General features: G+C 51.3%; 1 protein-coding gene across 1 annotated transcript in view; it reads left to right on the top strand.

Moving 5' to 3' along the window:
• LOC147099624 (SH3 domain-binding protein 1-like) overlaps positions 1-24,895 on the top strand; it is a 66,616-nt gene that overhangs the window by 38,965 nt on the left and 2,756 nt on the right. The window contains exons 11-18 of the mRNA XM_085969885.1: positions 2,137-2,248; positions 7,285-7,366; positions 8,397-8,477; positions 10,320-10,433; positions 12,599-12,696; positions 21,268-21,409; positions 22,196-22,353; positions 23,186-23,665. Coding sequence (XP_085826011.1) covers positions 2,137-2,248; positions 7,285-7,366; positions 8,397-8,477; positions 10,320-10,433; positions 12,599-12,696; positions 21,268-21,409; positions 22,196-22,353; positions 23,186-23,665 — 1,267 coding nt within the window. The remainder of the gene's footprint in view (positions 1-2,136; positions 2,249-7,284; positions 7,367-8,396; positions 8,478-10,319; positions 10,434-12,598; positions 12,697-21,267; positions 21,410-22,195; positions 22,354-23,185; positions 23,666-24,895) is intronic.

The following is a 24,895-nucleotide window of genomic DNA, read 5'->3' as shown; positions in this document are numbered from 1 at the left end:
ATGGGACAGTGTAGAGGGAACTTTACTCTGTATCTAACCCGTGCTGTACCTGCCCTGGGAGTGTTTGATGGGACAGTGTAGAGGGAGCTTTACTCTGTATCTAACCCGTGCTGTACCTGCCCTGGGAGTGTTTGATGGGGACAGTGTAGAGGGAGCTTTAGTCTGTATCTAACCCGTGCTGTACCTGCCCTGGGAGTGTTTGATGGGGCAGTGTAGAGGGAGCTTTAGTCTGTATCTAACCCGTGCTGTACCTGCCCTGGGAGTGTTTGATGGGACAGTGTAGAGGGAGCTTTACTCTGTATCTAACCTGTGCTGTACCTGCCCTGGGAGTGTTTGATGGGATAGTGTAGAGGGAGCTTTACTCTGTATCTAACCTGTGCTGTACCTGCCCTGGCTCAGTGTAGAGTGCTGACCTCACCCTCACATCTCCTGGTAGTGGGTTGTCAGCCAAGGTAATGACCTACCCAGATTAAAAGGGTCTTCATTAGGGAAACGACCCAGAGTGTGGTCTGCTGGATGTGGAGCAGTGAAAGGAGCTGTTTTCCTCGTGTACCATTTGGCATGGAAGAAAAGAAGATGTAACTCAATGGCAAAACCATAAAAGGAGTAGAGGAGAAGAGTGACTTAATGTTGAGAAACACCGTTTTTCTGCTAAGTGGAGAACAAGTTGTTAAAGCTATAAAAAGAACCGGTGGGATCCGGGGTTTTGTAACTAGGGCCACAGAGTCCAAAAGCAAAGAGGTAATGTTAAACTTATATAATCCCTGGTTACGCCGCATTGGTCCCGATTTTAACCCCAGGCGGATTCCCCCGCTCGGGCCTGAGTTAAAATTACAGTCGGGTCTCAATGATGTCATCGGGCCGCAGCACGCACGTGTAAAGAAGGACCCCGGTTGGCTCCGGGCGCCTGTCCTCGCCGCCTGCTCAGGAGAGCAGGGTTAAAATCGCAGATGTTGCGATCCTGGCGGTTTTCAGACAGGGAAGAGCCCGGGGTGATTCTAACTGCCCGCCCGCCAGGCTTCTGCTGAGCGAGTCGGGTTAAAAACGCCCCCAGTTGCCCTACGTTAGGATGGATGTGAAGATGATGGAGAGGGTGAGGAAGAGATTTACCAGGATGATACCGAAGAAGAGAGGCTTTAGTTATATGGAGAGAATAGAGGAACTCTGTCTCTTTTCACCAGGCCACAGAAGGTTACGAGGAGAACTGATACAAACGTTCAAAATTGGGAGGGATTTTGATAAAGTAAATCAGGAAAAATTATTTCCCGTGGTCAATCAATTAGTGACCAAAGGGCATAAATTTTAAATCGCCATCAAAGGAATGAAGGGAGCAATTAGGAGAATGTTTTTAATGGGGATGAATGATCCTTTCAGAGAGCTGGCACAGCTCAATGGGCCAAATGGCCTCCTTCTGTGCTGTAAAATTCTGTGATTTAAGGAGGTCCGTCTGTTTCTGTTAAATAAACTGAAATAAAAAGCTGGGTGAAGTTTTGCAGAACTGAAAAGAAACACACTGGACCATTTCTAGATTTTTCATATACTTTTTTGTGCTGTATAGTATTTGCCTTTATCACAATAAACTATGAATTTACCAATAAACCAGTTTTGATATTTTAGCCAGTTCAAAGTTGGTGTGGCATTTGATATTATCCACTGTTCAACTGACAGGAGGGGTAAGGGATGTCCGACTTATAGCAAGGTAATGGATAACCTGAGACAATGAGAAATAAGACACTGATAATGACAAGGTCCATGCCTCTTGTGGGAGTCTGATAGAGTCAGCAAAAATAAACCACGATAGTCTGACATAAGTTTCTTGTCTTCCTGAGGGAAGATTGCACTTCCAAGTGGTGCTCCCGCTAAGCAGCTCGTTTGGGAGCTGACGAATCCCACCCTGGTTATACTACTGTGCCTCTCTGAATCACACAGAATCACAGAAACCCCACAGTGCAGATAGAGGCCATTTCGGCCCATCGAGCCTGCACCGACACATATCCCACCCGATCCCCGTAACCCCATGTATTTAATCCCCCTAACACTAAGGGTCAATTTATCATAGCCAATCAACCTAACCCGCACATCTTTGGATTCTGAAGTCTGCGTTCAACTAATCGCTAACTTTTCCACCACCCTCAGGGACTGTTCAGATTAGCAGCGGCAGCCTCGGTACTGAAACGGTTAAAATCTGCTCTGGATAGCGGTTCCTTCGACCCCAAAGAGTTCAACTCAGATTCACATGCTGTGGCAGGTAAGATCCTTTCCAGCACAGATGATACGAGTCACTTTTGTAATACATATAGAATACGTAGTGGGTTAATACTTCTAACCCGTTCTGTACCTGCCCTGGGAGTGTTTGATGGGGCAGTGTAGAGGGAGCTTTACTCTGTATCTAACCCGTGCTGTACCTGCCCTGGGAATGTTTGATGGAACAGTGTAGAGGGAACTTTACTCTGTATCAAACCCATGCTGTACCTGCCCTGGGAGTGTTTGATGGGGACAGTGTAGAGGGAGCTTTACTCTGTATCTAACCTGTGCTGTACCTGCCCTGGGAGTGTTTGATGGGGACAGTGTAGAGGGAGCTTTACTCTGTATCTAACCCGTGCTGTACCTGCCCTGGGAGTGTTTGATGGGACAGTGTAGAGGGAGCTTTACTCTGTATCTAACCCGTGCTGTACCTGCCCTGGGGGTGTTTGATGGGACAGTGTAGAGGGAGCTTTACTCTGTATCTAACCCATGCTGTCCCTGCCCTGGGAGTGTTTGCTGGGACAGTGTAGAGGGAGCTTTACTCTGTATCTAACCCGTGCTGTACCTGCCCTGGGGGTGTTTGATGGGGCAGTGTAGAGGGAGCTTTACTCTGTATCTAACCCGTGCTATACCTGCCCTGGGAGTGTTTGATGGGACAGTGTAGAGGGAGCTTTACGCTGTATCGAACCTGTGCTGTACCTGCCCTGGGAGTGTTTGATGGGACAGTGTAGAGGGAGCTTTACTCTGCATCTAACCCGTGCTGTACCTGCCCTGGGAGTGTTTGATGGGACAGTGTAGAAGGAGCTTTACTCTGTATCTAACCCGTGCTGTACCTGCCCTGGGAGTGTTTGATGGGACAGTGCAGAGGGAGCTTTACTCTGTATCTAACCCGTGCTGTACCTGCCCTGGGAGTGTTTGATGGGACAGTGTAGAGGGAGCTTTACTCTGTATCTATCCCGTGCTGTACCTGCCCTGGGAGTGTTTGATGGGACAGTGTAGAGGGAGCTTTACTCTGTATCTAACCCATGCTGTCCCTGCCCTGGGGGTGTTTGATGGGACAGTGTAGAGGGAGCTTTACTCTGTATCTAACCCGTGCTGTACCTGCCCTGGGGTTGTTTGATGGGGCAGTGTAGAGGGAGCTTTACTCTGTATCTAACCCGTGCTGTACCTGCCCTGGGAGTGTTTCATGGGACAGTGTAGAGGGAGCTTTACTCTGTACCTAACCTGTGCTGTACCTGCCCTGGGAGTGTTTGATGGGACAGTGTAGAGGGAGCTTTACTCTGTATCTAACCCATGCTGTACCTGCCCTGGGAGTGTTTGATGGGGCAGTGTAGAGGGAGCTTTACTCTGTATCTAACCCGTGCTGTACCTGCCCTGGAGTGTTTGATGGGGCAGTGTAGGGGGAGCTTTACTCTGTATCCAGCCCGTGCTGTACCTGCCCTGGAAGTGTTTGATGGGACAGTGTAGAGGGAGCTTTACTCTGTATCTAACCCGTGCTGTACCTGCCCTGGGAGTGTTTGATGGGGACAGTGTAGAGGGAGCTTTACTCTGTATCTAACCCATGCTGTACCTGCCCTGGGAGTGTTTGATGGGACAGTGTAGAGGGAGCTTTACTCTGTATCTAACCCGTGCTGTACCTGCCCTGGGAATGTTTGATGGGGCAGTGTACAGGGAGCTTTACTCTGTATCTAACCCGTGCTGTACCTGCCCTGGGAGTGTTTGATGGGACAGTGTAGAGGGAGCTTTACTTTGTATCTAACCCGTGCTGTACCTGCTCTGGGGGTGTTTGATGGGACAGTGTAGAGGGAGCTTTACTCTGTATCTATCCCGTGATGTCCCTGCCCTGGGGGTCTTTGATGGGACAGTGTAGAGGGAGCTTTACTCTGTATCTAACCCGTGCTGCACCTGCCCTGGGAGTCTTTCATGGGACAGTGTAGAGGGAGCTTTACTCTGTATCTAACCCGTGCTGTACCTGCCCTGGGAGTGTTTGATGGGACAGTGTAGAGGGAGCTTTACTCTGTATCTAACCCATGCTGTACCTGCCCTGGGAGTGTTTGATGGGGCAGTGTAGGGGGAGCTTTACTCTGTATCTAACCCGTGCTGTACCTGCCCTGGAAGTGTTTGATGGGACAGTGTAGAGGGAGCTTTACTCTGCATCTAACCCGTGCTGTACCTGCCCTGGGAGTGTTTGATGGGGCAGTGTAGAGGGAGCTTTACTCTGTATCGAACCTGTGCTGTACCTGCCCTGGGAGTGTTTGATGGGAGAGTGTAGAGGGAGCTTTACTCTGTATCTAACCTGTGCTGTACCTGTCCTGGGAGTGTTTGATGGGACAGTGTAGAGGGAGCTTTACTCTGTATCTAACCCGTGCTGTACCTGCCCTGGGAGTGTTTGATGGGACAGTGCAGAGGGAGCTTTACTCTGTATCTAACCCGTGCTGTACCTGCCCTGGGAGTGTTTGATGGGACAGTGTAGAGGGAGCTTTACTCTGTATCTAACCCGTGCTGTACCTGTCCTGGGAGTGTTTGATGGGACAGTGCAGAGGGAGATTCATTCTGTATCTAAGCCGTGTTGTACCTGCCCTGGGAGTGTTTCATGGGACAGTGTAGAGGGAGCGTTACTCTGTATCTAACCCGTGCTGTACCTGCCCTGGGAGTGTTTGATGGGACAGTGTAGAGGGAGCTTTACTCTGTATCTAACCTGTGCTGTCCCTGCCCTGGGAGTGTTTGATGGGACAATGTAGAGGGAGCATTACTCTGTATCTAACCCGTGCTTTACCTGCCCTGGGAGTGTTTGATGGGACAGTGTAGAGGGAGCTTTACTCTGTATCTAACCCGTGCTGTACCTGCCCTGGGAGTGTTTGATGGGACAGTGTAGAGGGAGCTTTGTTCTGTATCTAACCCGTGCTGTACCTGCCCTGGGAGTGTTTGATGAGACAGTGTAGAGGGAGCTTTACTCTGTATCTAACCTGTGCTGTACCTGCCCTGGGAGTGTTTAATGGGACAGTGTAGAGGGAGCTTTACTCTGTATCTAACCCGTGCTGTACCTGCCCTGGGAGTGTTTGATGGGACAGTGTAGAGGGAGCTTTACTCTGTATCTAACCCGTGCTGTACCTGCCTCGGGAGTGTTTGATGGGACAGTGTACAGGGAGCTTTACTCTGTATCTAACCCCGTGCTGTACCTGCCCTGGGAGTGTTTGATGGGACAGTGTAGAGGGAGCTTTACTCTGTATCTTACCCGTGCTGTACCTGCCTCGGGAGTGTTTGATGGGACAGTGTACAGGGAGCTTTACTCTGTATCTAACCCCGTGCTGTACCTGCCCTGGGAGTGTTTGATGGGACAGTGTAGAGGGAGCTTCACTCTGTATCTAACCCGTGCTGTACCTGTCCTGGGAGTGTTTGATGGGACAGTGTAGAGGGAGCTTTACTCTGTATCTAACCCGTGCTGTACCTGCCCTGGGAGTGTTTGATGGGACAGTGTAGAGGGAGCTTTACTCTGTATCTAACCCCGTGCTGTACCTGCCCTGGGAGTGTTTGATGGGACAGTGTAGAGGGAGCTTCACTCTGTATCTAACCCGTGCTGTAACTGTCCTGGGAGTGTTTGATGGGACAGTGTAGAGGGAGCTTTACTCTGTATCTATCCCGTGCTGTACCTGCCCTGGGATTGTTTGATGGGGCAGTGTAGAGGTAGCTTTACTCTGTATCTAACCCGTGCTGTACCTGCCCTGGGAGTGTTTGATGGGACATTGTAGAGGGAGCTTTACTCTGTATCTAACCCGTGCTGTACCTGCCCTGGGAATGTTTGATGGGACAGTGTAGAGGGAGCTTTACTCTGTATCTAAACCCGTGCTGTACCTGCCCTGGGAGTGTTTGATGGGACAGTGTTGAGGGAGCTTTACTCTGTATCTAACCCGTGCTTTCCCTGCCCTGGGAGTGTTTGATGCTGGCACCTACTCTGTCCCATCAGGTACACCCAGATCAGGTACAGCATTGCTCAGATTCTAACCCCTTATGCCATTTTCATTCTGCAGCACAAATATCTCTCAATTAGATTAGTGCAAAAAACTTTTTAAGTCTTGGTTTTCATCAGGAAACCACAAGCACTGTGTTCAATAACATTTCTGTAACACATTTGACAAGTTACAACATAAGAACATAAGAAATAAGAGCAGCAGTGAGCCATACGGCCCCTCGAGCCTGCTCCGTCATTCAATTAGATCATGGCTGATCATTGACCTCAACTCCATTTTCCCGACCGATCCCCATAATCCCTTGATTCCCCTCGAGTACAAAAATCTATCGATCTCAGTCTTGAATATACTCAACGACTGAGCCTCCACAGCCCTCTGGGGCAGAGAATGCCAAAGATTCACAACCCTCGGAGTGAAGAAATTCCTCCTCATCTCAGTCCTAAATGGCCGACCCCTTATCCTGAGACTATGCCCCCTAGTTCTAGACACTCCAGCCAGGGGGAAACAACCTCTCAGCATCGACCCTGTCAATCCCCCTCAGAATCTTGTATGTTTCAATGAGATCACCTCTCATTCTTCTAAACTCCAGTGAGTATAGGCCCATTCTACACAATCTCTCACCATAGGACAAACCTCTCATCCCAGGAACCAGTCTAGTGAACCTTCGTTGCACCGCCTCCCTGGTAAGTATATCCTTCCTCAGATAAGGAGACCAAACTGTGCCCAGTACTCCAGGTGTGGTCTCACCAAGGCCCTGTACAATTGTAGCAAGACTTCCTTACTCTTATACTCCAACCCCCTTGCACTAAAGGTCAACATGGTTGCCTATCAACGGCCGTGTGATGTGGCCTTGTAAGCCAGTTAGTTGTAGGGATGAGCAACAAATGCCAGCCTGCAAACCGCGAATTAATTCACCGCGAAAGAATTAGATCACCATGTCTGGCAAATAAAAAATGTCTCGTTCACGACTTTTCAATCAGGACACTGGCCCTTTAATTCTAGAATGAGTTGGATGTTGTTAAAGGTGGTATCAACTGCTGCAGAAATATTCTTCCTTCTCTCTCTGTGCTAGGTGCACTGAAGTCCTACCTGCGTGAATTACCTCAGCCCCTCATGACATTTGACCTTTATGATGAATGGTTCCTGGCTGCCAGGTAGGTGATGGCGTGTTCGTTAGTTTTGTTGCTCTTTGTGACATGTTTTTTTTCAGTAGATTTTTTTCACCACCCCCCCCCCCCCCACTTTATCCTCTCGTGCCACTCCCAATGACCCCGGGCATGAACGTCAGGCCAGTTGCCCTGCTGCCCACCACCATCGCCAGCCACTCGGAGGTACTTGAGGCTGTGCGCTGGGGTAGCACGGCCTCCCATTGCCTCTCTGATACGTCAGGGATTCGCCCTTGCGCTCTGCTTGCAGGCAAACAAAGGTGGTCCGGCTCAGGCTTCTCACCTGGGACCTCGCACAACTCAACCAACGTATGAGGAGAGATTGGGTCGATTAGGCTTATATTTGCTAGAGTTTAGAAGAATGAGAGGGAATCTCATTGAAACTTATAAAATTCTAACAGGACTAGACAGACTAGATGCAGGAAGGATGTTCCCGATGGCGGGGGAGTCCAGAACCAGGGGTCACAGTCTAAGGATAAGGGGTAAGCCATTTAGGACTGAGATGAGGAGGAATCTTCACCCAGAGAGTGGTGAACCTGTGGAATTCTCTGCCACAGAAGGCAGTTGAGGCCAAATCATTAAATATATTCAAGAAGGAGTTGGATATATTTCTTAAGGCTAAAGGGATCAAGGGATATGGGGAGAAAGCAGGGACAGGGTACTGAATTTGGATGATCAGCCATGATCTCATTAAATGGCGGAGCGGACTCGAGGGGCCGAATGGCCTACTCCTGCTCCTATCTTCTATGTTTCTATGATAGGCTGGGAGTACCCATGAGCTGCAGGCACTTCCCAAGAAGGTGCCAGTGTTCATAGGGGGGGTCTCAGGGACTGTGTCGATATTTACTGGGGTTCCCCAGGAATGTGCCATTATTCAAAAGGGGGTCCTAGGAGCTGTACCATTTTTTCAGAGGGGGAGTGGGGTGGGGGGGTGCGGTTTCTCCTGATACAGAACTGTTTTGAAAACCTCTTCTCCCCAGGTCCCTAAGCTCGTTCTTGACCCCGTTTCTTTCTACAGTGAGAAAGACCTTCCCAAGAAGGTGGAGAGACTGCGCGAGGTTTGTGCCAAGCTGCCGCCGGAATCCTACAATAACTTACGGTAATGTCGCACCCGGAGACAGCCGGGCCACTCCTGAGGTGGGGGCGGGGCGGGGGGGGGGAGATGAGATTCCGATGGCCCCTATTGTACCTCGTGTCTGTACGGATAATGCTCGCTCCCCAGCCTAAACCTTGGCTTGTACACAGAGTGTGCGACAACAACAACTTGCATTTATACAACACCTTTAACGTAGAAACCACTCTCAGATGTTCTTGTACATTCTCCAGTTTGCTTGACCTTTGTGTAGCATGAACCACCTGTTGCTTTGTCCTGTTGTCACTCTCCTTCCTATTGAATCTGTACAAACACAAACAAAATGACATGAATCAGTCATTCATGAAAGAAAGACTTATGAAATAATACTGAGTGGCCTACGGGTGGCGCTGTCCAGGGAGAGTATAAATACTCGGGCACGGGCCCAGCTTGCGCAGGACATTCTTAACAGGAACTAGTGAAGGACACAACTAGACCTCCATGTTGTAAAACAGTTGATTAAAGCTTTGTTTAATGCTTAGACCAAGTGCCTAGTAGTTTTCCTGCATCACAAAGGACATCCAAATCCTTGAGGGGCTAAAAGGGTTAAATTATGAGGACAGGTTGCATGGACTGGGCTTGTATTCCCTCGAGTTTAGAAGATTAGGGGGTGATCTAATCGAGGTGTTTAAGATGATTAAACATAGAAACATAGAAAAATAGGAGCAGGAGTCGGCCATTCGGCCCTTCGAGCCTGTTCCACCATTCAATATGATCATGGCTGATCTTCTATCTCAATACCATATTCCCGCTCTCTCCCCACATACCCCTTGACGCCCTTTGTGTCTAGAAATCTATCTAGCTCCTTCTTCAATATATTCAGTGACTTGGCCTCCACAGCCTTCGGTGGTAGAGAATTCCACATTTTAAATAACAACAGAAAATGTTGGAAAAACTCAGCAGGACAGGCAACATCCATGGAGAGAGAAATAGAGTCAACGTTTCGGGTCGAAACCCTTCGTCAAGACTTGAAGAAGGGTTTCGACCTGAGACGTTGACTCTATTTCTCTCTCCACGGATGTTGCCTGGCCTGCTGAGTTTTTCCAGCATTTTCTGTTGTTATTTCGGATTTCCGGCATTTTGCTATCATTCCACATTTTAAACCTCCTTGGCTCTTCAAGCTTTTTTTAAAAAATAAGGAGGTGTTTGTCACCTAACTCCTTCTTTCTGATTTTCCCGTTCTCTTTATTCTTTTCACCCGAGGTGGTGTCCCGCATTTTAGAATTTTGGCATTTTTTTTACCGGGTTTCTTAATAACAACTTGTATTTATAGAGCCCCTTTAACGTAGTAAAACGTACCAAGGCCCATCACAGGAGCGTAAATTAAACAAAATTTGACACCGAGCCACAGAGGGAGATAGCGGGACAGGTGACCAAAAGCTTGGTCAAAGAGGTCGGTTTTAAGGAGCGTCTTAAAGGAGGTGGAGCGAGGCGGAGAGGGAAACTTATACCAGCGGGATGGGCGGAGATCTCCGAGCCGGGAACTCTGCCAGATATATCCCCTTGAAGTTGGAGGGTGGGGGAGGGGGCTGTGGGTTTGGAGAATTAACCCCCCACCCCCCCCCAGCAGAATTTAAAGGGGCACGGTAAACGGGATGGAACCCCCGGCGTGATGCTGGGTCTCTCACTCCGCACCACTCTCCGGCAGCCCCCACTGTGCTGGAAAGCGTGGCTCAGCCCCAGGCTGGATTGTGATGCCCCACTCGGTTAAACAGCCGGACAACGCTCACCGTCGAGGCTCGCACAGGCTGAAAGAAAAATTTTTTAGCTCGATAGAGAAGGAAAATAAATCTTTTTTTTTTAAAACAGGTATCTCATTAAGTTCTTGGCGAAGTTGGCGGAATATCAGGAAGTGAACAAAATGAGTCCCAGTAACATTGCCATCGTGCTGGGACCTAACCTCCTCTGGCCCAGGAATGAAGGGTAGGTTACCGGTCAGGTGAGAGGTCACTTACTCTCATGATAACTTTATTCTTTTCATCTGGCCCATTTTTGCTGGGAGCTCGAGAACCTTGGGGGCGATTTTGCCAGCCCTGGGGAGGCGGGGCTACCGGGAAAATGGCAGAACTTGGGGGCGGTGGGCAAACCCGCCCCCAACCCGCCTCTGTGCCATCTTCTCAGGAGGTGGGTATCCGTCCCGCGCCGGGTCCCGTCTCCTTGGAGGCGAGAAGGGATTAAAGCCTATTAACTGCCTATTAACGGCAGAAAATAGGCTCATCACTATTTTGCCCTCACAAGTGTAGGCTTCCCGAAGGCTCCGAACCCCGCCAGGGTCACTGAGGTGAGCAGTGGGTCTGCGGGGGTCGGGGGGTGCAAAAGTGTGGTGTGAAGGTAAGTGATGGGTGCAAGAGTGTAGAGGTGAGTATCTGAGGTAAGTCCTAAGTGTTTTTAAAAGTGTACTTACCTTTGTTTCTTCCTGCAGGCTTCAGTCGGTGTGTATGCGGAGAGTCTCAGACCTCTGTGTTGCAGATGAGAGATGGCCGTTACATTCTCCAAAGCAACACACATCTCATTTCTGTAAAACAAAGAAGGTTGATGAAGTCTTGTATGCCAGACCTCATCAAACTACACAGAATGTCAGTGTTTGACAGCTTCACAGAGCTGTCAAATGATGACATTTCTTCTTTCAAAAATTCTTGACAGATGACACGTCATACGTTGACATGCTCTGCAACCGGCTTCCCCCTAATTGGCCTGCTGGGCCCGCCGGGCGGGCTTAACAAGGTCAATCAGGGGAAAATCCCGCTGGTTGGCCAGAAGCTGATGGAGGCGGGACTGAAACCCGACAAGTGGGAGTCCCGCCTCCAAAAGCTTCCCATTGAGAAAATCACCCCCAAGTTTCTTAATAGAGAGGCGGCCATTTTGTCCTCCTTCCTCACACCTGCAATCAGGAAGTCGTCCCGCATCACTTCCTGCTGAAGGTGGATAGATGCTGTTCCCACCATTTCTGCTTCTGTTTTTAAAAATAACTCGTCGTTCTATCACAGGGAATGCTCACTAGTGCCTTCCGCCAAACAGGAGCACGTAACTGACAGCACATCTTCGGCCCTTCAGTGGATGCCAGGCTGGGAGAGCTGTGCTGTCTTAGTGGTCGAGCCACCTTTTTTCCTGCCCGTGCCCTTGTTTTGTGTTCTGGCAACAGCGGATGTGAGATCCAGAAATGGCCAACCCCAGCAGACGTCAAATGTAGCGTCGCGGTGTCAGCCGGTGGCTCAGCGGGTAGCGCTCTCGCCTCTGAGTCAGAGGGTCGTAGGTTCGAGTCTCCACTCCAGGGACCTGAACGTAAAATCCAGGCTGATGCTCCCACTGCAGTGCCGAGGGAGCGCTGCACTGTCAGAGGTGCCGTCATTCAAAAGAGATGCCAAACTGAGGCCTTCACAAGTGGACATTAAGGCTAAATCCCATTTGGGGCGCCAAGCTCGCCTGGGCGTCAGAAGTCCCGCCCCGGAAGGAGCCGATTGCGCCAGCACGATATTCAGTTTCAGCGCCCCAAATGGAAGCGGGGTGCTGCTCGAGGCGCCCCGCGTCCCTCTTGGGGCGCTGAAACTGAATATCGCAGTGCAACATGCCGCAGCGCCACATGCTGCAGCACGGCGCGCTGCAGTACTGCAGGCCTTCCTCCCCTTCTTAAAGGGGAGGGGCCTGCACCAGCGCGATCAGAGATCGCGAGTGCCGGCAAAAGAGCCCGGCACCGAGGAGAGGTGCCGGGCTCTTGGGACACAGCCAGCACTGCCCGGGGGGCTCAGGAGGCTGGGGACGGCGGCACGAGGAGGTGCTGGCAGGCGGCCAGCAAAAGAAATGGCCGCCCCGCACCTCCCCTTTTATTAGCGCCACTACCGCCGCAGGCTGGCCCCCCTGAACCGGTCGCAGATTGCGACCGGCGTTACAGCGGGGGGTGCGACCCAATATCGCGATCGGGGCATTGCTGTTAGTGGGAGCTTGCTGTGCCCCATTTCCCACATTACAACAGTGACTATACTTCCTTGGCGGTAAAGCACTTTGGGACGTCCTGGGGTTGAGAAAGGCGCTCTAGAAATGCAACTCTTTGATTCCCAAAAGATGACCCTTGCCTTCTTGTCCTGTTCCAGGAAAGTGTCACTGATGGACATGGCATCAGCATCTTCAGTCCAAGTTGTGTCAGTGATGGAGCCCATCATACAGAACGCAGACAGCATCTTCCCAGAAGGTGGGGCCCTCTTTCTTACTCTCTCCGTGTTTGCCTTGCGCATTCCCCCCACTTCCGCCTTGTTCCTTCCTCCCCTCCCGGGGACATGACCTCACCCTGGGCTTCCCTCGGGCACCATCCCCCCCTCCTCATGTATGAGCCTGGAAAGCGAGCAACAAGCAGGCCATTCATCGCGGGGGGGGGGTGCGGGGGCAGCTCGAGTTCCCAATCCTCCAGGATTGGCCCTGGAGTCTCCAGGAATTGAAGATTAATCTCCGGATCACTGCCACAAGAAAAATCATAGGGGGGCTAGCGCACAGTTTAGCGCCTGGCGCTAATTATCGCCTCCGACAGCAAACTTGGCTTTTATCGCCCCTGGAGGTGATTGGAGCGCTAAATCAGGCGCTTCACACCTGTCTTAAGGCACAAAGGCCGAGGAGCGAGGCGCTACCTCAGAGCGCTGGCGAAGCAAGGAAGGGCAAATCAAAATGAACCTGCAAAGTGCTGCTCAGAACTCAAAACTCCTTCACACAGCGTTCAATCTCTCCAGAAGTCTCTCTCTCTCTCTCTCTCAGAATGCGTGGTGCAAAAATGTCACCAACAAAAAAAGGCAGGAAGCGGTCGCCTTTAAATAGCGCTCCCCCAGTCCCTTCCTGACTGCAAAACGCTCCCCTCAACCTGTAACATACTGATATAACCCACACCCCTCACTGTAACACTCTGATATACCCCACACCCCTCACTGTAACACTCCGATATACCCCACACCCCTCACTGTAACACTCTGATATACCCCACACCCCTCACTGTAACACTGATATACCCCACACCCCTCACTGTAACACTCTGATATACCCCACACCCCTCACTGTAACACTCTGATATACCCCACACCCCCCACTGTAACACTCTGATATAACCCACACCCCTCACTGTAACACTCTGATATACCCCACACCCCTCACTGTAACACTCTGATATACCCCACACCCCTCACTGTAACACTCTGATATACCCCACACCCCTCACTGTAACACTGATATACCCCACACCCCTCACTGTAACACTCTGATATACCCCACACCCCTCACTGTAACACTCCGATATACCCCACACCCCTCACTGTAACACTCCGATATACCCCACACCCCTCACTGTAACACTCCGATATACCCCACACCCCTCACTGTAACACTCTGATATACCCCACACTCCTCACTGTAACACTCCGATATACCCCACACCCCTCACTGTAACACTCCGATATACCCCACACCCCTCACTGTAACACTCCGATATACCCCACACTCCTCACTGTAACACTCCGATATACCCCACACCCCTCACTGTAACACTCTGATATACCCCACACCCCTCACTGTAACACTCCGATATACCCCACACCCCTCACTGTAACACTCCGATATACCCCACACCCCTCACTGTAACACTCTGATATACCCCACACCCCTCACTGTAACACTCTGATATACCCCACACCCCTCACTGTAACACTGATATACCCCACACCCCTCACTGTAACACTCTGATATACCCCACACCCCTCACTGTAACACTCCGATATACCCCACACCCCTCACTGTAACACTCCGATATACCCCACACCCCTCACTGTAACACTCTGATATACCCCACACCCCTCACTGTAACACTCTGATATACCCCACACTCCTCACTGTAACACTCTGATATACCCCACACCCCTCACTGTAACACTCTGATATACCCCACACCCCTCACTGTAACACTCTGATATACCCCACACTCCTCACTGTAACACTCTGATATACCCCACACCCCTCACTGTAACACTCTGATATACCCCACACCCCTCACTGTAACACTCCGATATACCCCACACCCCTCACTGTAACACTCTGATATACCCCACACCCCTCACTGTAACACTCTGATATACCCCACACCCCTCACTGTAACACTCTGATATACCCCACACCCCTCACTGTAACACTCTGATATACCCCACACCCCTCACTGTAACACTCTGATATACCCCACACTCCTCACTGTAACACTCTGATATACCCCACACCCCTCACTGTAACACTCCGATATACCCCACACCCCTCACTGTAACACTCTGATATACCCCACACCCCTCACTGTAACACTCTGATATACCCCACACCCCTCACTGTAACACTCTGATATACCCCACACCCCTCACTGTAACACTCTGATATACCCCACACCCCTCACTGTAACACTGATATACCCCACACCCCTCACTGTAACACTGATATACCCCACACCCCTCACTGTAACACTCTGATATACCCCACACCCCTCACTGTAACACTCCGATATAACCCACACCCCTCACTGTAACACTCCGATATACCCCACACCCCTCACTGTAACACTCCGATATACCCCACACCCCTCACTGTAACACTCCGATATAACCCACACCCCTCACTGTAACACTCCGATATACCCCACACCCCTCACTGTAACACTCTGATATACCCCACACCCCTCACTGTAACACTCTGATATACCCCACACCCCCCACTGTAACACTCTGATATACCCCACACCCCTCACTGTAACACTCTGATATACCCCACACCCCTCACTGTAACACTCTGATATACCCCACACCCCTCACTGTAACACTCTGATATACCCCACACCCCTCACTGTAACACTCCGATATACCCCACACCCCTCACTGTAACACTCCGATATACCCCACACCCCTCACTGTAACACTCTGATATACCCCACACCCCTCACTGTAACACTCCGATATACCCCACACCCCTCACTGTAACACTCTGATATACCCCACACCCCTCACTGTAACACTCCGATATACCCCACACCCCTCACTGTAACACTCTGATATACCCCACACCCCTCACTGTAACACTCTGATATACCCCACACCCCCCACTGTAACACTCCGATATACCCCACACCCCTCACTGTAACACTCCGATATACCCCACACCCCTCACTGTAACACTCTGATATACCCCACACCCCTCACTGTAACACTCCGATATACCCCACACCCCCCACTGTAACACTCTGATATACCCCACACCCCTCACTGTAACACTCTGATATACCCCACACCCCTCACTGTAACACTCCGATATACCCCACACCCCTCACTGTAACACTCTGATATACCCCACACCCCTCACTGTAACACTCTGATATACCCCACACCCCTCACTGTAACACTCTGATATACCCCACACCCCTCACTGTAACACTCTGATATACCCCACACCCCTCACTGTAACACTCCGATATACCCCACACCCCCCACTGTAACACTCCGATATACCCCACACCCCTCACTGTAACACTCTGATATACCCCACACCCCTCACTGTAACACTCTGATATACCCCACACCCCTCACTGTAACACTCTGATATACCCCACACCCCTCACTGTAACACTCTGATATACCCCACACCCCTCACTGTAACATACTGATATACCCCACACCCCCCACTGTAACACTCCGATATACCCCACACCCCTCACTGTAACACTCTGATATACCCCACACCCCTCACTGTAACATACTGATATACCCCACACCCCTCACTGTAACACTCCGATATACCCCACACCCCCCACTGTAACACTCCGATATACCCCACACCCCTCACTGTAACACTCTGATATACCCCACACCCCTCACTGTAACACTCTGATATACCCCACACCCCTCACTGTAACACTCTGATATACCCCACACCCCTCACTGTAACACTCCGATATACCCCACACCCCTCACTGTAACACTCCGATATACCCCACACCCCTCACTGTAACACTCTGATATACCCCACACCCCTCACTGTAACACTCTGATATACCCCACACCCCTCACTGTAACACTCTGATATACCCCACACCCCCCACTGTAACACTCTGATATACCCCACACCCCTCACTGTAACACTCCGATATACCCCACACCCCTCACTGTAACACTCTGATATACCCCACACCCCTCACTGTAACACTCCGATATACCCCACACCCCTCACTGTAACACTCTGATATACCCCACACCCCTCACTGTAACACTCCGATATACCCCACACCCCTCACTGTAACACTCTGATATACCCCACACCCCTCACTGTAACACTCTGATATACCCCACACCCCCCACTGTAACACTCCGATATACCCCACACCCCTCACTGTAACACTCCGATATACCCCACACCCCTCACTGTAACACTCTGATATACCCCACACCCCTCACTGTAACACTCTGATATACCCCACACCCCTCACTGTAACACTCTGATATACCCCACACCCCTCACTGTAACACTCTGATATACCCCACACCCCTCACTGTAACACTCTGATATACCCCACACCCCTCACTGTAACATACTGATATACCCCACACCCCCCACTGTAACACTCCGATATACCCCACACCCCTCACTGTAACACTCTGATATACCCCACACCCCTCACTGTAACATACTGATATACCCCACACCCCCCACTGTAACACTCTGATATACCCCACACCCCTCACTGTAACACTCTGATATACCCCACACCCCTCACTGTAACACTCTGATATACCCCACACCCCTCACTGTAACACTCCGATATACCCCACACCCCTCACTGTAACACTCCGATATACCCCACACCCCTCACTGTAACACTCCGATATACCCCACACCCCTCACTGTAACACTCCGATATACCCCACACCCCTCACTGTAACACTCCGATATACCCCACACCCCTCACTGTAACACTCCGATATACCCCACACCCCTCACTGTAACACTCTCTGATATACCCCACACCCCTCACTGTAACACTCTGATGTACCCCACACCCCTCACTGTAACACTCTGATATACCCCACACCCCTCACTGTAACACTCCGATATACCCCACACCCCTCACTGTAACACTCTGATATACCCCACACCCCCCACTGTAACACTCCGATATACCCCACACCCCTCACTGTAACACTCTGATATACCCCACACCCCCCACTGTAACACTCCGATATACCCCACACCCCTCACTGTAACACTCTGATATACCCCACACCCCCCACTGTAACACTCCGATATACCCCACACCCCTCACTGTAACACTCTGATATACCCCACACCCCTCACTGTAACACTCCGATATACCCCACACCCCTCACTGTAACACTCCGATATACCCCACACCCCTCACTGTAACACTCCGATATACCCCACACCCCTCACTGTAACACTCCGATATACCCCACACCCCCCACTGTAACACTCTGATATACCCCACACCCCTCACTGTAACACTCCGATATACCCCACACCCCTCACTGTAACACTCCGATATACCCCACACCCCCCACTGTAACACTCTGATATACCCCACACCCCTCACTGTAACACTCTGATATACCCCACACCCCTCACTGTAACACTCCGATATACCCCACACCCCTCACTGTAACACTCTGATACACCCCACACCCCTCACTGTAACACTCTGATATACCCCACACCCCTCACTGTAACACTCTGAAACACCCCACACCCCTCACTGTAACACTCTGATATACCCCACACCCCCCACTGTAACACTCTGATATACCCCACACCCCCAACTGTAACACTCCGATATACCCCACACCCCTCACTGTAACACTCCGATATACCCCACACCCCTCACTGTAACACTCTGATATACCCCACACCCCCCACTGTAACACACTGATATACCCCACACCCCTCACTGTAACACTCTGATATACCCCACACCCCTCACTGTAACACTCTGATATACCCCACACCCCCCACTGTAACACTCCGATATACCCCACACCCCTCACTGTAACACTCTGATATACCCCACACCCCTCACTGTAACACTCTGATATACCCCACACCCCCCACTGTAACACTCCGATATACCCCACACCCCCCACTGTAACACTCCGATATACCCCACACCCCTCACTGTAACACTCTGATATACCCCACACCCCTCACTGTAACACTCTGATATACCCCACACCCCTCACTGTAACACTCTGATATACCCCACACCCCTCACTGTAACACTCTGATATACCCCACACCCCTCACTGTAACACTCTGATATACCCCACACTCCTCACTGTAACACTCCGATATACCCCACACCCCTCACTGTAACACTCTGATATACCCCACACCCCTCACTGTAACACTCCGATATACCCCACACCCCTCACTGTAACACTCTGATATACCCCACACCCCTCACTGTAAGAACATAAGAATTAGGAGCAGGAGTCGGCCATTCGGCCCCTCGAGCCTACTCCGCCATTCAATGAGATCATGGCTGATCTTTTACCTCATCTCCACTTTCCTGCACTATCCCCATATCCCCTGATTCCCTTAATATCCAAAAATCTATCGATCTCAGTCTTGAATATACTCAACGACTGAGCCTCCACAGCCCTCTGGGGTAGAGAATTCCAAAGATTCACCACCCTCTGAGTGAAGAAATTTCTCCTCATCTCAGTCCTAAATGGCCGACCCCTTATTCTGAGACTGTGACCCCTGGTTCTAGACTCCCCAGCCAGGGGAAACATCCTCCCTGCATGTACCCTGTCGAGCCCTGTAAGAAGTTTGTATGTTTCAATGAGATTGTGATTCTGTCCCACACCGCCACCTGCTGTCTGGTCACAGACCAACTTCAGTGACCGCCACTGAGGGGGGGAGAGCTTCCCCTTTGCCGATTGGCTGTTAATTCTGTCACATCGAATCGCCTGCTCGTTACAAAATCCGATGGAATGCAAAAACAGGCCGGATCTATAATGGGCAGCTGGGGCACTCCGCCAGACTGCTGGCCAGTCACTGAAAGGGTAACACTATCCCAGTGGGTCATGTAGACATAGTTGGCCATTTTATTTTTACCCTTGACTCTCGCCCATTTCTCCACAGCTCCCTTGAAACAAAGTGTCAGTATTTACAGGGGGTCCCCGGGAGTGTGTCAGTATTTACAGGGAGTCCCCGGGAGTGTGTCAATATTTACAGGGGGTCCCCAGGAGTGTGTCAGTATTTACAGGGGGTCCCCGGGAGTGTGTCAGTATTTACAGGGAGTCCCCGGGAGTGTGTCAATATTTACAGGGGGTCCCCAGGAGTGTGTCAATATTTACAGGGGTCCCCAGGAGTGTGTCAATATTTACAGGGGGTCCCCAGGAGTGTGTCAGTATTTACAGGAGGTCCCCGGGAGTGTGTCAATATTTACAGGGGGTCCCCAGGAGTGTGTCAATATTTACAGGGGGTCCCCGGGAGTGTGTCAATATTTACAGGGGGTCCCCAGGAGTGTGTCAGTATTTACAGGGGGTCCCCGGGAGTGTGTCATTATTTACAGGGGGTCCCCGGGAGTGTGTCAGTATTTACAGGGGGTCCCCGGGAGTGTGTCAGTATTTACAGGGGGTCCCCGGGAGTGTGTCAATATTTACAGGGGGTCCCCGGGAGAGTATCAGTATTTACAGGGGTTCCCCGGGAGTGTCTCAGTATTTACAGGGGGTCCCTGGGAGAGTGTCAGTATTTACAGTGGGGCCCCTGGAAGTGTGTCAGTATTTACAGGGGGTTCCCGGGACTATGCCAGTATTTACAGGGGGTCTCCGGGAGTGTGTCATCAGTATTTATAAAGGGTCCCCGGGAGTGTGTCAGTATTTACAGGGGGTCCCCGGGAGTGTGTCAGTATTTACAGGGGGTCCCCGGGAGTGTGTCAATATTTACAGGGGGTCCCCGGGAGTGTGTCAGTATTTACAGGGGGTCCCTGGGAGTGTGTCAGTATTTACAGGGGGTCCCCGGGAGTGTGTCAGTATTTACAGTGGGTCTCCGGGAGTGTGTCAGTATTTACAGTGGGTCCCCGGGAGTGTGTCAGTATTTACAGGGGGTCCCCGGGAGTGTGTCAGTATTTACAGGGGGTCCCCGGGAGTGTGTCGGTATTTACAGGGGGTCTCCGGAAGTGTGTCAGTATTTACAGTGGGTCCCCGGGAGTGTGTCAGTATTTACAGGGGGTCCCCGGGAGTGTGTCAATATTTACAGGGGGTCCCCGGGAGTGTGTCAGTATTTACAGGGGGTCCCCGGGAGTGTGTCAGTATTTACAGGGGGTCCCCGGGAGTGTGTCAGTATTTACAGGGGGTCTCCGGGAGTGTGTCGGTATTTGCAGGGGGTCTCCTGGAGTGTGTCAGTATTTACAGGGGGTCCCCGGGAGTGTGTCAGTATTTACAGGGGGTCCCCGGGAGTGTGTCGGTATTTACAGGGGGTCTCCAGGAGTGTGTCGGTATTTACAGGGGATCCCCGGGAGTGTGTCGGTATTTACAGGGGGTCCCCGGGAGTGTGTCAGTATTTACAGGGGGTCTCCGGGAGTGTGTCAGTATTTACAGTGGGTCCCCGGGAGTGTGTCAGTATTTACAGTGGGTCCCCGGGAGTGTGTCAGTATTTACAGTGGGTCCCCGGGAGTGTGTCAGTATTTACAGCCTGCAGTTTCCTGTTTCCAATAATTGTTTAAAAAGTGCTTCTCTTTACACAGATTTAGATTTCAGTGTGTCCGGAGTGTTCGGACCGAGTTCTCTGTACTCAAACTGCACATCACCAAAAAAGGACAGCGACTCAGGGGAACAGGCACAGACCGCCCCTCTCCCAGTCAAGGAGATCTCTGCACAGGAGGATGAGTACGTTCAGTTTTCTTAAACGTTAATTTAACTTGCGCATTCCCGATTTCCATCGCTCCACCATTGGCGGCCGTGCCTTCAGCTGCCTGGGCCCTGAGCTCTGGAATTCCCTCCCTAAACTTCGCCGCCTCTCTCTCCTCCTTTAAGACGCTATTTAAAACCCGACCTCTTTGACCCCAGCTTTTGGTCGCCTGTCCTAATACAGGAAACTCTCTTTTTACCATCACCTATACAACCGGAAATCTCTCTTAACCGGCAAAATTCAGGAGTAGGTTCAGGTAAGTTTTACTTCATATTAGTGGCCGTGTAACCGGGGTTCCCGCACCTGTTGCTATGCAACAGGGACGCCTGGATCTGTGGCCGTGTACGGGGCTCTCGTACCTTAGTAAGTATACCTCTCTGTAATCCGGACTTTTTGACCAACCAGCAGCACGCCGGTCCCGTCGGTGCCGGATCAAAAAGAGTTTCCTGTATGTGGCTCGGTGTCAGATTTTGTCTGATTTACGCGCATCCCGGGAAGTTTTACTACGAAAGGCACTAGTTGTTGTTGGGCGGGGGAAATTGAGTCAAGCAACAAGGATGGGGTGAAAAGACTAGAAAGGTGCTGACTGAACTGAACCAAATGGAAAGGATTTGACGTGCGATCGCATCGCCCTGTGCGTAAACGTGAGCCGCGTGCCTCGTGATATCCGTTACCCCGGCAACAGCTAACCGCGCGTTCCGACATGAGCGGAAACCTTCCTGACAGACTTTCACACTCACACCCGCTCTGCTGCCTTTCCCCAGATGTGTAAACGAGGAAAGTCCCTCGATTCCTCCAGCGCCGTCACGCCCCTCGAGCAAGGACAACGGGCCAAGCAAAACGGAGGCCCGACCGGCCCAGACTGCATCCATCCAGACTCACACCGCCATTGGCCAGACTACCAGCCTCTCGTTGAAAAAAGGTATGGCAGAAAGCAATTGGGCCATTGATTTAGCGCAATATTTTGGTCAGTCTGAGATGGGTGGGGCGGGAGGGTCATGTCTTGATCAGGGATATGGGCCAAAGGCGGGTGGATGGAGTTAGGCTGCAGATTGGTCATGATCTCGTTGAATGGCGGAACAGGCTCGAGGGGTCTGAATGGGCCTCCTCCTGTTCCTATGGTAACAGGCTCGAGGGGCTGAATGGCCTCCTCCTGTTCCTATGGTAACAGGCTCGAGGGGCTGAATGGTCTCCTCCTGTTCCTATGGTAACAGGCTCGAGGGAGCTGAATGGCCTCCTCCTGTTCCTATGTTGCCAGAACGAATTGGATTAGATACTTGATGGGGAGAAATTTGTCAGGCTCTGGGCCGTGTTCGCGCTAAGTTGCGCGGCCGGACAGACGCGCAATAATCTCAAAGGTCCCGTGCGGGCTACTGACCGGCTTTCACGTTGTGAGTACCGTGCACGCGCGGAAATTTAAAGGGACCGCGCATTAAAAGAAACAGGCCGCGCGGGAACAAACCGCAGCTCACAGCGAACATTGGCTCTGGGGAAAGAGCAGGGGGTGTGGGATTAATTGGACAGCTCTTTCAAAGGCAAATGGCCTCCTTCTGTGCTGTGTGAATCTATGGCTGTGTGTGGGTGGGTGTGTGTGGGGGGGGGGGGAGCGTCAGGCAATCAGAGTGACTGTGATTACGCCCTCTGTTCAATCATGAAGAGTTTTGTGTGTGTGGATTGAGCCAGGCGAGACCCAGCACCTCCAGGACAAGAGGGGACAAAATTAATCATTTGGGTTTTTGTTTCTTCCATTTCAGTGAAGAAATCGGCTCCTACAAGACCATCCTTCCCTCCGCCGCAACAGCCGAAAGCCAGCCTGCCTTGGACCTCCAACCCGGTGTGCGCTTCCCTCACCCTCCCAGTGGATGAAAAGGGCATCGTTCGACGAGCTACCGCCAGCCCTGCCCGGGCGCCGGCCGCGCCGCCCCCGCCTGTTCCCGCCCCGCACGCGCACCAGCGAGCTGCCAGCTTGGACTCGCCCTACACCAAGGTGGCCGCCCCGCCGGGGAATCCCGTGGCCACCCCTCGGGGCCGGAGCAAGCAGCCTTGGGAGGCCTCGGCCAGGAGCCCGCAGGGGGCCTTCCCTGAGGTGCCGCCCTCCCAACCGCGCTACTCCCAAGTCGGGTGGGACAAGCAGCCACAGCCGCTGCCCAGGAGTAGGGTTTACTCGGCCTGTCAAGCAATGCTTTCAAGTGTGAATTCGGAAGCGATTGGATCTTCCCCTGTGGAACAGTGCGGTACGTAAGGAAATTCTTAATGGGGGCGGGGAGGTGGTGGTTGACGTAAGAAAACTACTAGGCACTTGGTCTAAGCATTAAACAAAGCTTTAATCAACTGTTTTACAACATGGAGGTCTAGTTGTGTCCTTCACTAGTTCCTGTTAAGAATGTCCTGCGCAAGCTGGGCCCGTGCCCGAGTAGTTATACTCTCCCTAGACAGCGCCATCTGTAGGCCGCTCAGTATTATTTCATAAGTCTTTCTTTCATGAATGACTGATTCATGTCAGTGGTATTCCATAACCTTTTGCCAATTTCATGCTGGGTTCCTTTGACCAACAACAAGTTTCTTTGCGGAACAACTCCGCCCAGTCCGTACGGGTGACCCTGAGCTTCCGGTCACCTGTCACTTTAATTCACCGCTTCACTCCCACTCTGATCTCTCTGTCCTCGGCCTATTGCACTGTTCCAATGAAGCTCAACGTAAGCTCGAGGAACAGCACCTCATCTTTCGATTGGGCACTTTGCAGCCTGCCGGACTCAACATTGAGTTCAACAATTTCAGATAATTATCCCTGCCCCCATTTTTCATGTTGTACGATTTTGCCACTCCCATTTGCAACAGTTTCACAGGATGTTCTTTCAATTCCTTCCTCCCCTCCTAAACCCCCCCCCATCTCTGCAACTGCTTAATATCTGTTACATCTCCAGCTCTTTCCAGTTCTGATGAAGGGTCCCAGACCTGAAACGTTATCTCTGTTTCTCTCTCCACGGATGCTGCCTGGCCTGCTGAGTGTCTCCAGCGTTTTCTGTTGTTAGAACAAGTTCCTCCCAATATGCAACTTACCCTGACCAACAGCAATTAAACTCTGGAATTCCCTCCCTAAACCTCGCTGCCTCTCTCCACCTCTTTCCTCCTTTAAGATGCTCCTTAAAACCCACATCTTTGACCAAGCTTTTGGCCATCTATCCCAATATCTCCTTTTTTGGCTCGGTGTCAATTTTGTTTGATAATCGTTCCTGTGAAGCGTCCTGGGATGTTTTACTACATTAAAGGCACTGTATAAATGCATGTAGCTGTTGCTTTGATATTGCATAGAATGTACAGCACAGAAACAGGCCATTCGGCCCACCTGCTCCGTGCCGGTGTTTATGCTCCACACCAGCCTCCTCCCACCCCTCTTCATCTCACCCCATCAGCATATCCTTCTGTTCCTTTCTCCCTCGTGTGTTTATCCAGCTTCCCCTTAA

This window comes from Somniosus microcephalus, chromosome 28 (assembly GCF_052327205.1).
Source record: "Somniosus microcephalus isolate GS21.2 chromosome 28, FLI_Smic_1.0, whole genome shotgun sequence".
NCBI lineage: Eukaryota > Metazoa > Chordata > Chondrichthyes > Squaliformes > Somniosidae > Somniosus > Somniosus microcephalus.
Note: the sequence above shows the minus strand (reverse complement) of the source record. Positions and strands in the feature narration are given on the sequence as shown.